This window comes from Neopsephotus bourkii, unplaced genomic scaffold (genome assembly GCF_033783945.1).
Source record: "Neopsephotus bourkii isolate Nb327-2 ecotype Australia unplaced genomic scaffold, CSIRO-AGI_Nbou_v1 NB_168, whole genome shotgun sequence".
NCBI lineage: Eukaryota > Metazoa > Chordata > Aves > Psittaciformes > Psittacidae > Neopsephotus > Neopsephotus bourkii.
This window is the reverse complement of record NW_026900684.1, coordinates 12,136,903-12,158,202: the sequence shown is the minus strand read 5'-3', so window position 1 is coordinate 12,158,202 and position 21,300 is coordinate 12,136,903. Positions and strand designations below refer to the sequence as shown.

General features: G+C 35.5%; 1 protein-coding gene across 3 annotated transcripts in view; it reads right to left on the bottom strand.

Moving 5' to 3' along the window:
- SPOCK3 (SPARC (osteonectin), cwcv and kazal like domains proteoglycan 3) overlaps positions 1-21,300 on the bottom strand; it is a 182,322-nt gene that overhangs the window by 76,918 nt on the left and 84,104 nt on the right. For all 3 annotated transcript variants that reach the window (XM_061373054.1, XM_061373037.1, XM_061373045.1), the window contains exon 4: positions 20,097-20,211. In XM_061373054.1, coding sequence (XP_061229038.1) covers positions 20,097-20,211 — 115 coding nt within the window. The remainder of the gene's footprint in view (positions 1-20,096; positions 20,212-21,300) is intronic.

Genomic DNA, 21,300 nt, shown 5'->3' with positions numbered 1-21,300 from the left:
ATAAAGCTGAAAGAATTATTAAGCAGCTCTCAAACCCATAATTTTCTATTTGGCCAAGACGTAACATTACATTGGTTTTGTGTCAGCCTTGCAGTTTACCTCTTTAAATATAAATGTGCTCACTAGTGATGAGTGTTATTGGGAAAAAAAATTCACAAAGGCATCAATTTCTGTTTCAAAAGAAGGCAGACATTCTTCAGCATTGTTTCTGATACAGATAACACAGAAGTGCAAATAATTTCCTTTTTCTTTTGCATATTATTTAATAAAGCCGTACACTATTTTTTTTCCTGAAGACAGAAACCAGTCCTCTTCAGTCAATGAAAATAATGTTAAGAACTAGATATAATAACCAGAAAATTGTGTCAAGCCTTACATTCTTAACAGTTTGTTTAGCAGGAATCTAAAAGGCCCTAATAAAAAGCAAAGTGTACTCATCAGATGTCATTTAAATGTTGGTTCTACGTATCAGTATGTTTTGTATTAGCAAAACTGCAGAGTTGTGTATTGATTTAATTTTTTTAATGCGTACATGTCTATTATTGACAAAGAAGTCAAAGTTATTATTTCAGAGGTTGCTTTGCATACTATGATGCTTTTGTTACCTGCATTTGATAGCCTGATTACAGACATGGTTCTCATCAGAAAGCATTTTAATGCCTATAAGTCTTAAAATATAACTCAGAGAAGAATAACTGAAACATTAAAAAATAAATTAAAAATAAATGAAAATAAATGAAATTAGTCAAATAACTTGGAATAACTTCTACAGACCACAGAAGACAAAAAGTGACAATATTTTGATTACTATTATTATTAGAATGGTCACTCCTACACGATTTCCTATTCTATTTTGAGTACAAATACAGAAAAATTTGCACTAGAATATAGCTGATTTTCCTATTGGTTCAAAACACTGGCTGCTACAAAAATTTTCTTTCTATTATAAAGATAGATTGATATTCCACTCATCACATTCAGAACCCTGCTGACAGAGTGATTCTCACACAATCTTTCTCACTGCTTTGCAAGTACAAGTTGCACTGTTGTGGCCCATGCTCCCAGCTCTTTCTTTGCTCACACTGGATCAATCACAGTGTCTGACAATGAAGACACAAAATAAGGTAGTACATTTATAAGCATCAGAATATATATTTCAAAATCTGAAAGGATTTCCTTTTTCCCCTTCTATTATCATCATCAAACACATCTGCTGCGCCAATCACTTGAATTTGAGAGTCAGCAGGCAACCTAAAACTTTTATTTCTTTGAATACTTAAAAGGTTATTTGCATTCTTTAAAACTTTATATTCAGCTCTTCAGGTAGGTAGAAAATATCATTTCAACATCAATTTCAAAAGAACACACTTTTCTTCCTTCTGAAGAGTAAGTGCAGAAGAAACATTTCTGCAAAGTGACTGATGTATTATTGGAGTTAAAATAATGCATAGTGTGACCATTTAAGCTTTTTGTTTTTTCTGTACTTGCACATTTTTATCCAAAATCTCATCTGTTTCGGTACTTTATATAAACTATCCATTTCATGTAATAAAAAAAAATAATAATAAAAATCTCTTACCTACAAGGAAGGCATTCTCATGTTCCTATGCCAATGCTAAAATTACTTAAGGTGACTGCATTGTCATGAACAGTATTTGTAACATTCTGGAAAACACATCACCTTCCCAGCAATGACATAACATAAAATACTGAAATGATGCAATTCCCCTCAGGAGAAAAAAACGAAAAGAAAACCTACAAACCAAACCAATAACCAAAAACCAACCCAAAATCCAAACCACACCAACCAAAAGCCCTCTTCACACTTTCTTATATATTCATATAATGTTTCTGATCAAATATTCTTGCTCTTGAAAAATCCCATAGTATCCTCTCGTCATCTTCCCCCAAAGATTTCAGCACTACTTGGCAGCTCTAATACCTTCATGTATTTTTCTTATGGGTTAAATAGAGGGATTTCTTTTTTCTCCCAGAAAGGTTACTTCCTCCCCCCTCAAGAAAGCTTCTTTGGATTTTTGTCCACTTATGTCATTATCCTAAGGCAGATGTTGCAGAATCTGTTTCCTCTGTTTTATGATAACACAGAATACACAAGTATAAAATTCAGCTTTACATTTAAATGAAGTGACAGTGATAGAATTTTTACAATTTCTTCTGCATGAAAATTCATTTTTTCAGTGTTTTATGTACACTACACGTGAACTACATATTCAAAAAAATCAAGTTTTCTTAATGAGTCTTTTCCTGTCAATATTTATGAAATTGTTATTAACACAGACTATTCTTTGTTTCCCCCCCATAGAGCAATGATTGAAAAGCTCTCAACTAAAGTTTTTATGAATGCTGATGTGATTTTACCATGTATTACATATAAAACTTTAACTTAAGTTTAAAAATGAGATTGCAAAGTCAAAGCAAATATTATCTGGGACTGCCTACTGACAGCAGCATGATCTTAGACCTGCTTTATTTTCAGATCATGAAATGAAAAAGAGTCTCAGAGATCACCATTCTATGATTCTATTATCATATTTAAGCAAAGTGGCAAAATTCAGAACTAGAAGAAACAGACTTCCTAAGTGTCATACATTAGTCTTACAGCAAGAGAATAAAATGGTGAACATGCAACAGCAGTAAAGACCTGATGAAATAATGTTTTAGCTTTCTCTCAGGATTTCCATTTCACATTTGTTATCTCAGACAAATATATTTGCCATTCTTGGCTTTACAGGGTCAGCCCAACTGGTTTTAAAACCTCCAATTTCATTAAAACCAACTTCACTTGTAAAGGTCTCTACTAAATCAAAGCGATTTCTTTCAGCTTGAAGTAGGCTTGGGTAGGGAGGATGGTATTTGTTGCTTCTTTTTTTACTTAAATGAGCATATACAATTCAGGAATTGTGGCACATGTCAGAGTGGTTACGCCTACTTTCCTACAATGTTGTGATACCAAGGAAGAAGAGATACAGCAACGTTCCCTGTACAGAGCAAGTACAAGGGGGGGAAAAATGGTATGACATTATTTAAAGAAGACTACTTCACATCTGACTAAATTGCTACCATTTCTACTATCAGCACTTGCTTTATAACAAGAACAGACTTCACACATAACACATTAAGAGACCTGTATATTACAAAGTTAGAAAAAGTTACCCTTAGACTTCCTAATACAGATTCCTCTCAGAAATCTTAACACATCTATGCTACTTCGAGGAGCATGTTACAAACAAATTCTGTATAAATACTCAAGCAGCAGCTGCACTGTCTTCTTTCTCTTTCTATTGCAAATACAAATATGTATGATGTTTCTGCTGTCTTTCATGATAAGGTATGTTTTCAGCTATTCTTGTGGATCTTTCCTGAATGCTCTTTACCTCTCAATATTCTTCCTGAATTACAGGCATTCAAATGACACAGTATTGTGGGAACCGTTCCAGTAGAAGAGCTAGAGATACTACAACTGCTCTATACCTAATTCAAGATTGCAATGACCGTATCTATGTAGACAGTCCACAGAGGCTGAAAGATCGTTCAAAGGACCTTGGGATGTTACATTCCAAATGCTCTTAGGATGTGGCCTACTTGCTGTTCCATATTAATAATTTTATCCCTATGCTGTGTACTGACTGTAAGGCATGGAAGAATAGAAAGCACATTCACATGTACCTCTTAAACCACACTTTGTCATCTAGGACTGGAGGCTGACTACTGCATATTCCCACTATCTAGCAATCTTTAAGGTCATAGCCAACTCAATGCTGTCTGTAGCACTTTAAGCACTGCTTAGACTGTAACATGGTTATTATGCTGGTCCTGTGATTCCTCACATTCTCCACTGCGGAGGTGGAAGAGAGGGAAATAATGCACAACTGCCTTCTCTTGAGTAGCACCTCTAAAACACCCAGGTACTGCATCACTACAAGACTGTATTAGTACAACTCCTCTTCATGGTATTACTATAGATTTTTACTAATGCTCACAAATCCCTAACTCATTTCAATTATGTATTTGGCATTATCATTTAAGATCCAAATGTCACAGTTCACTTTTATTTAAATAGTTCTTTAATGCTTTTAAATGTGGTGCTTTATCCCTGATAGTGCATGCTTCTTACCTTCACAATTTGATACACATATACCAAAATATATGTTAATATGTATGGAGATACACATACATGGATGCACATATACTGCAAATCCACTCCACCTCTGTGGTCTTGAGTTCTTACTGTACAGCTCATAATTTTTGCAATTATCAGCAGAACACACTACCTCTGTTTACACACCTTGCTTAAATGAAAAATCACTGATTTATAATGTGCAAAGCAAAAGCTGACTCTTCTTTATCAGATCCCAGGTTTACTACAAAACCATCACACTACAGAGAAAAAGAAAACAAGAAGTGCTGCTGATATTAATGGGCACAGCTTGTAAAAGCTTTCCCTTTCTGTTTCCTTGACAGAAACGATAAAAAAAAATTCTTCAGTTGCCTTTTCCTGCCCCCCCTCCATAAAGAGAAAAGGAAGCATTTATTTCCATAACTGTTCACCTGGCAAATTAATTTGCCACACTACTTGTCTTTGAATGTTTTACTGGGTTGATGTGGTTTTATATGTTTTATTGTTTTTAATTATAGCTTCAGTTTTAGCACTTCAACAGAAAAAGAGTATGGCACAATCTAACTTCTGGAACCATCCTAAAATCAGCAATAAATTTAAACCAAATTTCTACTGCATTCACTAACTACTACTACTAACTACTAATGTTCTTCTCTTTTTGCATCTTATTTATATCGATGACAGTTCCACCATCATCACTGTCTTTTCTCACTTCAACTGAGACATGGGAAGAAAAACAGAGAATAATCCACTCTTAAGAGGACAAAAATTACCTGAAATTGTTTTCTAACAACACATACAGCAGTCTATTTCAAGCTTACTACCATTTTTTTTAATTTCTTTTTTTTTATGATGGATATGTAACACAGAACTATTTTGAGCTAAAACCGTAAAATTCAAGGAGAGGCATAAGGAAGTATCTGCATCTCCAGACTGCATTTAGCAAGTCCAAGATCCTCACTGCACCTGTGAGGAATGATGAGCCACTGTTACAAAGAATACATCCAAAGTATTCACATTCAGTGGTCTGGGAATCCCTTAATTCTGTAAGTGAACTAGGGTTCCTTCAGAGTCTCTGTAGCACAGAACCTTGCAGCCATTCATCTTATTAAATGTTCTTTGCTCTATATCACAGCTCTACAGTGAGCAATACCTGCCACCCTCTGACCCTGCCTCCCCACCAACCCCCTCCCAAAGCTTTAGCTTTCATTCTACACTTAACTACATCAGTGTGACCTCCCATCACCTGATCGCTCAAGTTCTTAAACCTGCCAGCTTTAATTTATTGTTCTCTACACCTCCAGAAGTATCATACCTGTTTTGCTTTAAAAGTTAAAATGTTTTTTACATTAATCTGATACATTATAGGTACTGTGTAATATAATTCTATCTGCTCTGAACACCTGTTTAAATCAAAAAACTTTGAAATGAACTCATGCTAGTCTAAATCAAGAACAGTTCTGCTAAACAAAACAATGACAGATAGAACCAAGCCTCTTTATTTACTATTAACTCCCTTGTGCTCAGGAGCAATACAAGGGCATGTAGTGATAGGACAAGGGCGAACGACTTTGAACTGACAGAAGGGGGATTTAGAAACTTCTTCCCTATATCTAATCTAAAATTACAGCCAAAATGCATTATCTCCCTAAAATTATGTCAAAAGCATTGCAATATCATGCCTGTAGTTACAGATTCTAAGACAGAGCACATACTTTGAAAGAAAATTGTCTTATGCAATGGTGCTCAGGATTACAAGAAATCTTTATATGATATTTAAATTAAAAATGAAGCAGCATTAACTTGAACTCATTTTGCTGTTGTGATTACATTAACTCAGTCATGACAAATGCTATGATGTTTTTAGTTGATGTTTTTAATCCGTTGTTTGAAGAACACGTGCAAGTCACAAATGATACAGCTCATGAGTTTTTAAGAGAATGCCGTTTGTCTGTGTAGCAGTGACTCAGAAAAGTAAGGTCCTGTATCCTAACACTAGTTTACAGCTATGGCATTTCTATGAAAATCAGAATTCCTTTGAGATCATCTAGCCAACTGTCAATTTATTTTGCTGTTATCTTCCAAGTGCTCTTTAGATAGATGGAAGAGTGCATATCAGCACCACTTGTCTTGCACCCACAGAGAAGGGGGAGAAAAACCAAATAAAAAAAAGAGACAGGAAAGCTTTCAACTTTTTATCTTTCCATTGGTATGATATCTTCTGAATTTATGAATGGTGTCTGATAACATCAGAAAACTGGGAGATAATGCTGACAGATTGATGTAGAGGTCTGCTCAGAAAAAAAAAAATGCATAGCCATAAGTGTATAGTAAGATGACAGTCCAGCAAAAACGGGTAGTCAAAATATTCATAGAAAACCATCTGCTGTACTAAATTGTACTAAATTATTCTATTGATACTTTTTTATATTAAATAAAGGACACCCCAAACTCTACATTTTCCTTTCTTTTAATTTTCTTTTGCTTACTACTGAAGACAGACCAAGTTTCTCATAGGTCAGGAGTGTTTCTCCTTAAATCTCAGCTAATTCATCTCAGCATCTGCCTATGCAATGATATTCATACATACACATGGCAAACCCCAAACAGTACCATGCCTCCTGCACATTCACTTTGTAATAGATCTGTACACTATGGTCAACCATATTGTCAGACATGCAGAAATTCCTTGAACAAACATCAAAATCTGTGTTGCTCCTCATTGGCATCTAGAAATTAAACTCTTTTTTGAAACGTAAAGTATTATTTGCACTGTAGCTTGAGGTGAGAAAATCAGATTAAAAGTGTGAGGTTTTCTTGGCTGATAATTCATGCATACAAATAAAATAGTTAAAGATGGAAATATAACATAAACCAGAGATATCCATGATCAGGAAATGGAGGAGAAATAAAACGTCAGTAACACTGCCAAAACAAGTTTTACGAACTACTCTAATGTTGTTTCATGTTACTCAGTCTAGCATGATAGTTCTCTTTTATGGAAGTTGGCATTATATTCCCTATGTGTCTTTTTATCAAAAAAACCCACCCTTGATGACACAGAATAATTTGGTAGCCAAAAAGCTAGATATAACTTGCTCTTCTGTCATTAGGAAGCTCCGTAAGGTTCCTATTTTAATTTGATTCTTTCCTATTAATGTTCATAAGCATCCTCAGTCTAGCTTCTTCCTTCTTTCTTCCTTAATTACTCTAACGTGAATTCCATAAAATGGTACCCATGGATGTACCATCCATAAAGGATGATACATAACCTATCTCTTCACCATTCTAGCCCCCATAAAGCAACTCTTACCATGGCTTATTTTGGGTTTGCAGACATGACTGCATGAATGCTCAGCCATGCTAAGTAAAAGGTTCAAGTACTGTGAAACAGCAAAGTAATACATAAACATGCAACTCTGCATTATTGTTGGAGAGAACAGTGAAGAAACTACAGGAAAAATACCAAGAGAACAAATTCTAAGGAAACAAATCATGCTATGAAAGGTAAAAATAAGTATTTACATGATGGTAACACCAAGAGAAATGCGTTTCTGCTTTAAGCATTTGGTTTAAACTTTGACTTCATTTTGCATCATGCAGTTCGGAAAATCCCCTAAATATTTAATAATTAATTCAATTTGTTCAGAATAACTGGAGGGGGGGAAAGATTAAAAAAAGATAATTCAGGCTTCAGCTTTTGCTAAGTTGCTCCTATAAGGCCTCCCTCTTCGTACAACTGGGGCTCTTGCTGAGGCCGCAGCTGTGCACCCCTGGTATTCTGCATATCAAAACACAACTTTTATCCTAAGTTAGCTGCCTAATTTCATCTTCAAAGTCATGATTCTGCAAAATTATGAGTTCATCACTCCAGCCTCGGAGCTGAATACATTTCCAAATACTTCGCTTTAAAAGATCAACCACAAATCCAGCTTTGAAGTTCGAAGATTGCAGTGTAATAAGTGACAAAAGGGCTGTGGGTCACATGGGGGAAGGTAAAAGTAATGTATTGAGAGATAAATGGAAAGAGGTATTTTTTGCCACCCCCCCTCCACATGGGGCACAGAAAGCATTTAATAATTTGCTTGGGAAAGCAACTGTTTGCTTAAAAGCATTATTTTTTTGCTTTTAGAAATCTCGAGAGCGGTCAATGCTACATTTTCCAGTGCTATTTTTCTCATCTGCAATTCATAGTTTAGCTCAATATTTATTTTTATTGCGGTCTTTATATGTTCAAGCAAATATAAAATAATTGACTCCTGGTATCTGAATAGCTTGAGCAAGGAAGTGAATTGTGGTATCTAATTGGTCCAGTCTGCTGATCCAATAGAGCACTTCCTTTTAGACAGCAGCTGAAGCAAAAGCTTGATAGGACAGTGACCACAGGCAAAAGTTACACCTCTATTGCCAAGAACAATTTTGCCACCTGTCAGAAAAAATTAGCTGTCTTAACTGTATGGTAGCTTAGAGGACTTTGTTAGCTCTTCACACACATCTAAACTTTCATTTTAACCACAGTGCTGACCAAGAGCTCCGTGGCAGTAGGGTCACATCAAAATAAAACAGGTTTCTTCAATCTGCTACCTTATGCATGCCAGTATTTTCAGAAATATTTATGTGCCCGAATCTTGAGCTCATCAAGAAATGGAGCAATCCCTCAATTACAGTAACGTTACCTACTTTAACTTCTGACATTCTCTGACAAGAAAAAAATCCACTTAGGCATATTCCTCTGCGAAACACCTTTCCCAGAGGCAAGATTTTGAAGACTGAAATGGCTGTATTTTACAGCAGTTTTTATATTTTGGTCTCTGCATTAAAGTAATCTATGCTTCAGGTAGAAAGAGTAAGAATTAGAAAGCAGAATAGATAAATGATGTTAGCATGCACAGCATAAAGGATTAAATCACATGAAATCTCAGTGAAAAAAATTAAATGTTGATTACTGCATATTTTCTAAGAAGATAACTTTGGATGGCTTGATCCTTAGATGCCATGAACTAGTTTAGTAGTAGATATATATTGAAGGTTTGTATTCGAAAGAAGTCTCCCTCAAGGGAATTGAATCAGATCATGTTGGAGTCATGGCTACAGTGAGTGCAGATTTCCTCAAGTATGACCTCTTCTTTTCCTCACCTAGAAGCTTTGTCTAGACAGAATTTTAGCATTTGTCTGAGACTTCCAGACACAGAATCTACAGTGTGGTGCATTGTGTGGATTGTGTGCACGTGTACAATAAACCCAAAGCATCTCCAAAACACCTGTACTGATACTGCCTGAACTAAGGCAGTGGCTCCCACAGATTTGGGAAGCTTTAAATCCAGACTTAACTGTACTGTGATTATAAGGAATTTATTATTATTATTATTATTATTACTACTACTACTAATAATAATACTAATATAGAAGTTGCTTGATTGTTTTAGGAAAAGTATTTGTATAAGACATAAAATGGCTAAATACATTAATTTTTTTATTTTTTTTTTTAGGCAGTAAGAATCTGATATAGAATATACAGTGGTCTGTGCAAGAAGACATACCTGTAAGTATAATATTACTGTTCTCTTGTATCAGACTACAGAGTTCTATAAAGTAAGCTTAATTCTGACAATCTGGACACATGAAAAGGGTTTTGGCATTTTATTTTGAATGAAAGAGAAATATAAAAGCACTACCAAACAGACACAGTACCCCCTTATATAACTGACTAAGCAACAAAGACGAACATTTAGTGACTGCTGACATGCCTTTGCTGTCATAAGTACAGTATCTGATTTCCAAAAGCAGTAGTACATTTTATTGTAAAGTACCAGTATATGGCCATACTTCACTCTACAATCACAAACATCTCCATCTGCTACAACTAATGTATTTTCCAACACTGGAAACCTTAAATGCATTGTTTTACATGAATGGAAATTAGAAGAATGATTTCTATTCCCTAAATACTAGTCCTACTCCATTTCACATACTTAGAGAGTTTTCTCACCACTGATAAGTGAACAAAACAACAGATGTATTCTGATCCTATAAACACAAATTATGAAGCAAGAACTTCACATGAAATGCATTATATTTATACTAGACAGTAATAAAAGCATCTAATTATAATCTGATCCAAATTTTAAAACCTGTAAAAGAACCCCCTTGCATCTACACATCCTGAAGTTTAATTCTTTTCCATTACCCAGTATTAAGGTATTTTAGCACTAAAAGACATGCAGAAAAACCCAAGCCCACACCCCACCAACACTTTCCAAATTAAGCAGTAATTAATTACAAATGTTTGCATCAGCTATTTTACAATTGATAATGTATTCTAATAAAGCACTCTGGAAACAGATACTGACAGCTAATTTTTCAAGAAGTACAAAAACTAATGGCAAGCTTTACTTTAGATAGATATTTGTAAGGAGGGGTAAGGAGGGGTTCCTGAATACATTTTTCATATTTTTTCTGATAAAGGGTTAGCCAAAGACTTTATTCTTATACTTTTCTATTATTTCAATTTTTACAATAGTCCACAATGAATTTTATTATTATGGACTACAATCACAACTTCATAGTTAAGGACAGAGAAATTATTTATAAGCACTACCTTCACCATTGTTCTTGCTTTTGTTAAAAAAAAGACAATCTTTTTAAATAGTAGACTCTCGTGAATACTGTGAGGAAAAAGACCATTTTAAAACAATACAAAATCATAAAAGCTCAGAAACAAATTTCTGTTAAAGGGAAGCACATTAAAATTCCCCAGGGTTTAGTCAAAAGTTTTACACTTTTAACAGCAGTGCTTTCCTAGATCACACATCACATTTCCTAATTCTTTCCTGTGTTTTTTTAACAGAAGTGCCCTAACTTACTGCCTTTTAGGAGGCAGTAGAACCAAATGTACCTTCAGCAACTGGCAGTAAACCAGAAAGAAATACACCAAATCAGCCTCCATTTTCCTGCAAAAGAATCCAAATCCTAGTTTATAATCTCATTGCAGAAGTGGAAAGTAGGACACTCATGATCACTGAAAAACTCATGATGCCAACTGATTATCCAGTGCACCCTGTCACTCCTAAAGGCCACTGAGAATTGAACAAGATTACTGGAGCTAGTAAAATATGAGTAGGTCCAGGACTTACTAACTTAAGTCCACTGCTGTTAGTCTAAAGTGGGAGTCCTTATTTTCCTTAAAACTAGGTGTATGATGGACTGAATGGGAAAAGTATAGTGAAAATACCTGTTCTGCTAATAACAGAATACAGAAGTTCTACTTGGGTCTCTTATTTCATGTTTGCTTTGATCTCCTACAAAACATATATTACATACCAAAGGGGAAAAAAAAATAAAAATTCTATTTCTACAGACACAGGTTGGGGTGGGGAGGGATGGGGTTTATTTTTTTTTCTTTTTGTAAGGACAGCAATTTTTGAGTTTTGAAGTTTGTCTGCAGAAAGTATAAATATTGTATGGGTAAGTTACAACCTTAAGAAATATCAATGCTGATATGGACAACATTGGTACTGCAATACACATTCACGCAATCTACATATGCATCTTCTGTCACTGTTAGCAGAAGTTACAGAGAGAGAATGAATGCCATTTGATGATTCTGTTTTCCTCTAGCTATGTATCCATAACTCCCACTAAAATGAATGGGAGAAACACACACCAAGGAAAAAGAGGCCTTCGCAATATATGTAAAACCTGTTTTTCCTTCCCAATGAAATGAAACAACAGTAAAAAAAATAAAAGCTTCACTTTTTTCTTTTAATAAATTAATTCATAGAGCATACAGATATCTCACAAATATTCACATTTTCACCTCTTTTTTAAGCACATGAGTCCAAATTATTTTCTCAACAAGCTCAATTAAGCTATGGCTAAGCAAATTTCCTTTTCAGTACTCTGTAGAGTGTAAGTATGGTCACAATGGCATAGTTACAGAATAACTGGACTAATCAAAGCTATATAATGTTAGTATTGTGAATGAAGTAGTGCTGCTCATTAGGTTATTACAAAAGAATTACTGTAAATTCAGCCTACGTGCAGCATCACTTCCTGTGCAAACAAACATAGATAATGCAACAAGCTTGAAACACTGCCAAGCTGGCATACTGGCAGCACAAATTATGCAGGGACCCAGAAAGCCTTCAGTAGATTCAATAGAGCTTGGAGCATAAGAATGATTAAGTGTTTCTGTGTACAACTACAAATCACAGTAATGAATCAGAGTAAAATTTCCAATAAGGGACTTAACTGCACCAGCTGGCCTTCTTAAGCAGCATTATAATGTGAAACGATGACATCCTAAATAGTGGTGTTTGCAACTTCTACACAATCTGCCCAAAGCAAACCCTTTGTTTTGCTCCAATTTTTGAGGGCTTTTTTTGAAGTCTTCATTTGACCTCATAATAAAATGTTGCAGCACCTAAAGATACGGAAAAGCTACAAAGCTATACTGCTCCTTTTCCTCTGCTTTTTTTCTTCTTTTTTCTAATCAAATGAGTGCAAGGCTATTTCGGATTCTAATCAAATACAGCATCTTCCATATCAGTTATAACAGTGTCTCTTTCAAAACTGCCTGGACTACTTAATAGAACCACTTTTTTTTTTTTTTTTTAACAAAGAAGATTTGCAATTAACAGCTTTTGTTTCTTTTTTTTTTTTCCCCACCTAAATCAAAGACTTAGTGGTAGCAAGTCTAATTTGAAAGCCCTCTTTTTTTAACTGAAAGTGAAAGCAATAGTAAAATATCTCATATTTTAAAGTATGAGGTTTTGGAAATCTTGGATACACATGTCCATATGATATGAACAGAAAAAAATACATGTACCTGTGCACACATCTGAATGCATGCATGTACGTGTGCATGTATGTGAGTACATTTTTCTTATCAAATATGCCTCTCATACTTAGACATGGATGCTTTTTATGCCTGGGAGCACAATCTCAGCCATGCAGTACCACAGCATGGATGCAGAAGTTCAGGTTTGCTTTCGCAATGGAATTAGTAACACAGTTTTGCAGCACTTGAAATTTACTCCAGACACATCATCTATAACAGGAAAAGGTTAACCCATCTTATGCTTCAGGACCCAACACTCACCATTTCAAAGCTGAGATGGAACATTTTCCTCATGTTATAATACTATGGTGAACATACCTAGGGACAAATTCCTCATAATCCAGTATTTAGACTAGTTTTCCACATTCTTTAAAAACACTCTAAAAGGGAAGGAGTCCAAGGCAAGAGAATGGACTAGATGACCAATGATTTGAACCTAATCAGCACTTGGAAATGTCATTTAACTCAAAAGCCTAAAGGAAGTTATAGGAAGATTAAGTGCTAGCACAAAAATCAAACCATGCAACTAACCTACCTTAGTAAATTAGATTGATTAAGTGATAAAATATTTTGCCATTCTGTGAGTGCATAGTAAACTGACACTCTTTGACATGCTTTAATAGTGAAGTCATTGTAACTTCAGGTCTGCACCCTCAAGCAGTTTTGGGGTTTTCTTGTTACTACTCCACACAAGCTTAGGGACAGTGAACAACTCTCACTAAACCTAACTTCATTTCCTAGAACTCTGAAGAAACACCAGCGGACACATTTCAGCTAGATAGTACTGCAACACACTTTCCTTTCACTATCTTAATACAGTGAATTCTGTATCATTAGGTCCTCTATAGTGCTCACATCCTACCCAGCTTCACATTTCACAGAGGTCCAGTCTGCACCCTTCCCTGGACCATGCCTTCTGAAGCTCTAATAAGAAAAGAGCAATTACAACTTTTTGTTTCTTTGTCTTAACTTAGTTAAGTGCTTGTTATGACTCTCTATCCATTACTAGTGAATTCTTGTCATTTTCCAGGTAAATGACAATCTGTAACTGAAATGCTTTTACCATTAAGTCACCTTCCTACCTCCTTTAACAAAATGGGTTATTTAATATTTTTTTAAAATTATAATTATTAAAAATGAATATATGTTATAATAAAATATCAGAATCTTTTGCTTAGCTAATATTTATTGGAAATCAGTTACTCATAAAGTTCCAAAAAGCTGCATACCTCTATGATAAGACAATTCTGTTCCTCTTGTGAGCACCTTCCCTAAGTTGTCAAAATGACATAGCTATAGACTGCAACTATAAAGAAAAAAGAACAGTGCAAAAACAAGACAAAGAAGAGACTGTAATCCACAAAAAAAGAAAATAAATCATAAGCTGTGTTACAAAAGGAATAATCCGTTATTTCTAAATAATTCTCTAAGAGACTTCCTATAACTAGCATGTGAAATAAAAACTGGATCTGTAATACCTGAATTAGGAAGCCATTGTAATTATAATCTGAAACCTAAGAATAAATGATTGGACAGTGTGAGAAATTCAATGGGAAGTTTGAGGTCCTTACACAAGTAATAGCTGTTGGTCTTCAAACATTCTATTCCATCTTAACATGCTATGAAAATAACACAGCAGAAAGAAAAGTGCAATCTATTTCTCCCACAGTGGAGAACTGTTGTGTTGATTTGCACATTTCACATAAGAAAAAAAACACAACAACAAACAAACATAAAAAGCACAGCAAGGCCTTCATAATGGGTACATTATGCATGGTGGGGGATTCATAAAAGAGACAGATCTACATTTACCTAGGAAAACTGCATTTAACACATTGAATAACTTAATGCATCCAAGCATTGATTGATTTAATGCATCTAATCAATTTTACACAGTACATTTTTTTTTCTCATGGAAAAAGAGACTGTTTTATTAGATTCCACTAGGATCAATAAGTACAATGTTAGTCACTAGGTTATAATATATCAGACACTCAGATTTACTAGGGACATGTTTTCGGCCCAAAACTGTCTTGCAATTTCCTCATTTTCAGAGCTTATACACGAAACACATTTCTAAATGTTACCAAGCAAGTCATCATTTCAACAGTTTCTTGCAGTAAGCAGTTGAGTCTTGGAATGGACTTCATAATAACTGGATCTCAGCTGAATTTATCTCATTTGTAAATTTTCTCCTGCAGCTGGTCTGAGATAAAAGCAAAGAGAAACATTTGAAGCCAACAGATGCTTTCCCCCCCTCCACCTCTCTTTCTTTCACCTTCAATGCATGTTTGTCTTGACAAACACGCAGTACTGAAAAAAATAATAAATTCCAGTAGAAGCAAACCAACTGAAAGCACAGCTATTATCCCATGTTTACTGTTATGCTCACATTAAAATTCTCTGCCACTCTGCGGGGTGGCAACTCTGCCCCATTTTTTCGAGTTTACTAGAATCCTGCTCTTTACCTGTAGGAAACCTACTTGCTTTGAACTTCACCTATACACTACTTAGTTTACTACAGCAGCCTACAATTCACAGAATTTTATTCTTCAAGCAAATTATATGATGTGTCACTTCAAATTATAATTGCCTGTTCCAAATCTAAGATTACATTATCAGACTATTTATCAGGAATTATCATGCAAACCTACAATAGATTGCTGCTGGAGTAACTCCCCCACTTTTACGAGCCTAGTTAGCTACCAGCTTTCTATGGCTTTAATGAGTTCCTACCTGTCGTGGTGTCACTTGAAATTCTTTCTTTGTTCAAAGTGGCAACCACAAGTTGGTGAAGATTTAATGGTTTAACTTTACCACCTGCTGCTTTGCACATGCAAAGCGCACATATTCTACTGCAAGTATTCTGAAATACCATTGCAACCTACAGCCCTTCTCCTTTGACTCACCCTTTTTATTTCCTGTCCGTTTCTTTTCTAGCTGAGCATTCACTTAACTTTTTTCCTCTTCCCCAAGCTCAGATGGGTGAACTCATAGTTCCCACAGATTCTCAGTACAGGAGATTCAAGTATTTGAATCTCCTGAAAGTGAAGTGATTGAAAACTAAAATGAGTAGATAAATTTCTATTAGCATGGTGAACATCCTGCTTGTCACCATAACATTCACAACACTGCATCACAGTATTGGCAATTTTGTATTCTGATATTCTTCCACTTGTATTTATAACTGAATGAGGTGCACTCCAAAAGCATTTCATTACTGTGTGTACACTTTATAGGTTTCTTTTTTCTCCACAAAGCCTACCACTTAACCAATAAAAATAATTGGAAAGCACAAAGGGATGGTAAACAACCAAGCAAAAGTTAGTATCAACCTCCAGAGTTTCAAAGAATCAATGAAGAATCCTATTTTATGCCGGTCTTTGAATTATTTATTATGCATTCTACTGCAGACAGATACTCTCCACAGCAATCCACATGGAAGTACTTGGATAAGTAACATTAATGCATATACTGCATGTATTTCCTCTTTCTTTCCTAAGACACAGATAAGAACATAGCACACAGAACACAGCTTCCAACACAGTTATAGCTAGCAGAGAATCAAATGCAACTACCTGCTACCCAAAAAAATCTGGCACTTCTAACCATGCCCCCACACTTTCTAAAGCTCTAGTACTCCAAACTTATCTCATGACCAATGATCTACAACATTTATGTCTACTGTTCAGTCTTTCCAGGACAGTACATAGAAGAAGCTCTTGCATCAGGATGCTGTGGCACTGCAGAAGCATGCTAGAAGAGGACTGGCCATTTTGGCAGTCTCCCAGAAAAGGAAATGAGCCTTGTGTGCAGTACCTCAGGACTAAGGGGAAACCATGATCTCTGCTGCCATGGAAACTGAAACCACACAAAGACAAACATGCTGCAGCAAGAGCACAGAGCTAAGATCCCTGTGAACTAACACAAGTTTTAATACTTAGGAAAGCACATGAAGAATCATCTCATCAATAGTGTTCTGTCACATTAACTAATCCTATTGAGAACATGTCATATCACATCACTAACAGCTTTAGAGATAGTTGGGATAGCCACCAATTGCATGCTTCATTCCGTGGTACTGAGGTACCCTCAGCAATCCATACAAGGCTATAACAGTTTGCAAATTGCACTGTACAGACACAAAAAAGTCTAAGAACACCCTGGACAGCATGGACAGAATAACAAAATGTCCACACCTAAGAGTTTTTTTTCTGTAAATGTTTTAAAACAAAACACACCACTAAAGTGTTCTTCATTCTCCATTTGATACAATTATCAGCCTTCATTGATAAGTAACTCTCTATGTTACTATTTCAAAGAGTGACAGGTTTATATATAGAAATTTATGAACAAGGTAATAGGGCTGCTTGCAAATGCTGCTTCTAATAACAGATAATTTAACTGTAAATCTGAGAATTTCAACTTGATGATGCTACAGAATAATCTATTCAGCTAAGGAAGAAGTTCTTTACTGTGAGGCACTGGAATGGTTTTCCCAAGGAAGTTGTGAATGCTCCATCCCTGGCAGTGTTCAAGGCCAGGTTGGACAGAGCCTTTGGTGACATGGTTTAGTGTGAGGTGTCCCGACCCATGGCAGGGGGGTTGGAACTTGATGATCTTAAGGTCCTTTCCAAACCTAACTGTTCTATGATTCTGTAACTGTATTTCATGCTTTTTTCCATAGCATAGCCCAAAGGTGCCCATAACCTTTTACTTAAGGTGCCCATAATCTTTTACTTATTTTGGAGGAATACAGCACCTCCTCTTCCCTGTCTCTTCAGGATAATTTTGCCACTGTATCAGTTCACATGCTTAAAATTGCTTTTCCTCTGCAAGAGTCTTGGGAATAATCTCTGCAACATCCATGGATGGATCTATACAGCAAATATGTCCAAAGGGAAATCTATGGGTAAGTTCTTTATTAAGAGTTTGAAGAGTTCCCAGTAACACGTGACTAGGTCTCACTTTATTTTTTCCAGAAGATACCCCCAATCCCCTTTCTTTAATAAAAAGAATGAAAATTATCCTATCATTAAAGAATACCACATGCACACAGAGAGAGATGAAGCAGAAAGGGAAATTACTGGGATAAAGTTTTCTAGAGATGTATTCCCAACAGATTGAATACACGAGTGATGTATTAGAAATGGATACAGGTAGATAACCTGACAGTTGATAACATAGCCTTTCTCATTTAATTTTTACCAAGACTTATAAATGAGTGGACTTGTCCTTTGGGAACTTGGAAAAACAGATGGCTCTGGTGAAAATCAATATGCAAATTGTAAGTATAAGTGAAGGAACAAAATCTCGGACTAAAAAAATTAATAGCGGTAAAGGCAACAGCAGACACGACTGCCTGTGAATATGCAAATCATACTCTTACCCCATCATACTACAGAAAGGGCAGAGACTGCATGAAGAAAACCTCTTCAGAAAGAAAGCACAAAGCAACTGACTGCTCCTTGAACCTGATAATATAATGGAACAGGGAGATCTAAGGTTGGAAAATGTCTGTCCTGGCTCAGAACAGTTAAAAAGAGAATTGCTTCACCTGGCTTACAAGACCAGACTTGCAGTACTTATTACAATCACCAAGTTGCTGCTGTGATGCCAAAGTTTCCCATTATGAGATTGCATTATATCCAGGCAAGCTTTGCCTCTTTAAATATTACCTTTCTAAAATGGTGCCAGGACTGTGGGAGGAACAATATAGATATGAAGACAAATGTCAATGCATTTATTAGTTTAACCGCTGTATGCAGCTTCACCTAGTCTAAAAAAGTTTTCAGTCCTTACATGTATACTTAACTTGAAGATGTCATTTTTTCACTGTTTTCAATGGATGCATGTGATACCTCTCAGAAATTGTGTAGTCTGTTCACAGCTGACTGTGACATATACCTGATAGTTCACATACGGTTGACACTAGACTACCTCACTATATCTGCTAATAATTCTTGCACCTTATACAATACTCTACCAAACCAAAATGTCTAGTTCTGCATGGAGACTGTTTGATATAAAGGTTAGCTCTTCAACTAATGTAGAGCTTTTTTGCTAATTAACTGCAACTGCAGATAAATAACAGTTTAAACCTTTCCTTTTACTTTGTACTATCTTGCCTGTTTGAAAAGCTACAGATGAGTGTATTTAACACAACTACACACTCAGAAGAACATCCTTTATATTATTCATAAAACTACTGGCTGTCTAAAAAGCTTGAAACGATCCTCTTGCATCAGACAAGAAATTCTTTTATTTTACTTAGTTCTTTTCAGTCCCTACTGAGTTAAGCACTTTAACACACACTTATTTCAATCAAGTTACTGAAGTTTAGCCTTTCTGAAGTGCAAAAAAATGAACAACCTCATGTTAAAACTGCAACTTGACTCCATCTCCTCAACAAACAACAATCTCATGACTCAACTAAGCATATGATTCAGGTGCCTACATACAAAACTTTCTGCCCCAGATAAGCCACAGAAATACATTGATATTTTGCTACTCTAAGACCTACATAAACAGAGCATCTGGAACTGTTATTAAAAAAAAATAAAAATCATCTGCATTTGGATTCTGGAAGAACCTTATCATATATTTGTTCCTCATATTAAACCAATCCAGAATGAAAAGAATGGACAAACTGCTCTAATTCATAGAAAAGAAAAACAAGAAAGAAAAACCCAAAAACCTACTAAACCCCAACATGCAAAAAAACAACTTACATTGCAACAGGCCATTACCTACACTTTAACAGGCAGTTCTGAGTTCTCTAGCTTAGTATAAGTGATGAAGTCAAAGTATTATACAGCTGCAGAACATTATCATAATTATTATATTCATTTGGTAATGACACAGTAGGTATTCCCTTAAATGTATTTGTATCAGCAACTTATGAGGTTTAAATATGTACACCCTCTAGTCTACCAGCCTATCAAAAATTCAAATATTGAACATTCTAATCAAATCATGCATGCATAATTACTTCTAAAATCCACTCTTACTCTGTTCACATGTTGTTTAATAACCAAACTAATTATAGTGTGTTTATGGTTTATAGTCAAGTCATGAATGCTGTAAAAAGTCTATAGGATTAACTTTTAAAGTATTTACCTGTGCGTAAGCCTTCGGTGACTAATGCAAACAGCAGTTTGTTGATCCTGTGCAACACAGACCTTATGGCGACTACATTTCATCTTTAAACATGGATCTTTAGCCGGATCTAAAGCTAAAAATAATTTTAGAAAATTGTTAACATTTATCTAGAAACAGGCAGTTAAGAAAAGAAACACACCACACATAAAAGCCACCACATATGTGGAAGGGTCTTGGCCTGCTGCTTGTACAGCAGGCCAGACTGAAAGGCTGTGATTGTCACCAGTATAAAATGCAGCCCACTCAGAGACAATGCAAAATGAAGCAGTGCAAAATTCCTTACCCTATCCACTCCCTCCTGATCAGCATTTGTAACAAAGGCAGTCAAAGGCTGCTGGTTTTTACTGTAGCTGAAACCACTTTTTTAATATTAGAATTTGCTTAGGACTTCTGGGAAGTTTGCATAACCATTATCACAGACTCATAGAATTGATAGGGTTCAAAGGGATCTCTGAAGATTATTTAGTCCAAGCCCTCTGCCAAGGCAGGAACCCCGTGCCATTATGTCATTCAGAGTATCAAATTTCCAAAGAAAGCAATCTTGAACTGGATTCTGCTGCTTACAGCTCTCCATTTCAGTCATGTCCTTTCTAAACAGAATTAGGTTTGTGATTTTTATAGTTCAAAGGCCACTGCATTTCTGAAACCATAATAAAACCATAAGTCATAAAGTAATACAAAACAAGTCAGAAAGGCAAATGACATTTGATCAGGAGTTTGGAACATCTGTTCATTCAAATGTTGGCTCCCACATTTTTAAAAGCTGTAAGCTGGGATACTAATAGATTAAATAAATATAACTATAGCTATAACTATAAATAAAAATATATATAAAATGTACTTCCACTCCATCCATTTCTTGTTGTTCTTACTATGAAACAGTAACATCTATTGAGCTACACTGCACTGTAATACTTCAGTAACTCATAAATGGTGATGGGCTGTTCCATAAGCAATTTAACCCAACCCAGAAAAGAGGAAAAGCATCCATCTGCCAAATTCTGGTTTGTTTTCTTTTTGCTAAGAAAGTACCCACCACACCTTCTTAAACAATTTCCACTTTCTCGCTGCAATCCCCAAATACCAGTATTTCTACCTTGAAAGAAGTTTCCCTTTCTTATTAAGACACAATTGGGCTCTTCTGACTCAACATTAAGTGCTG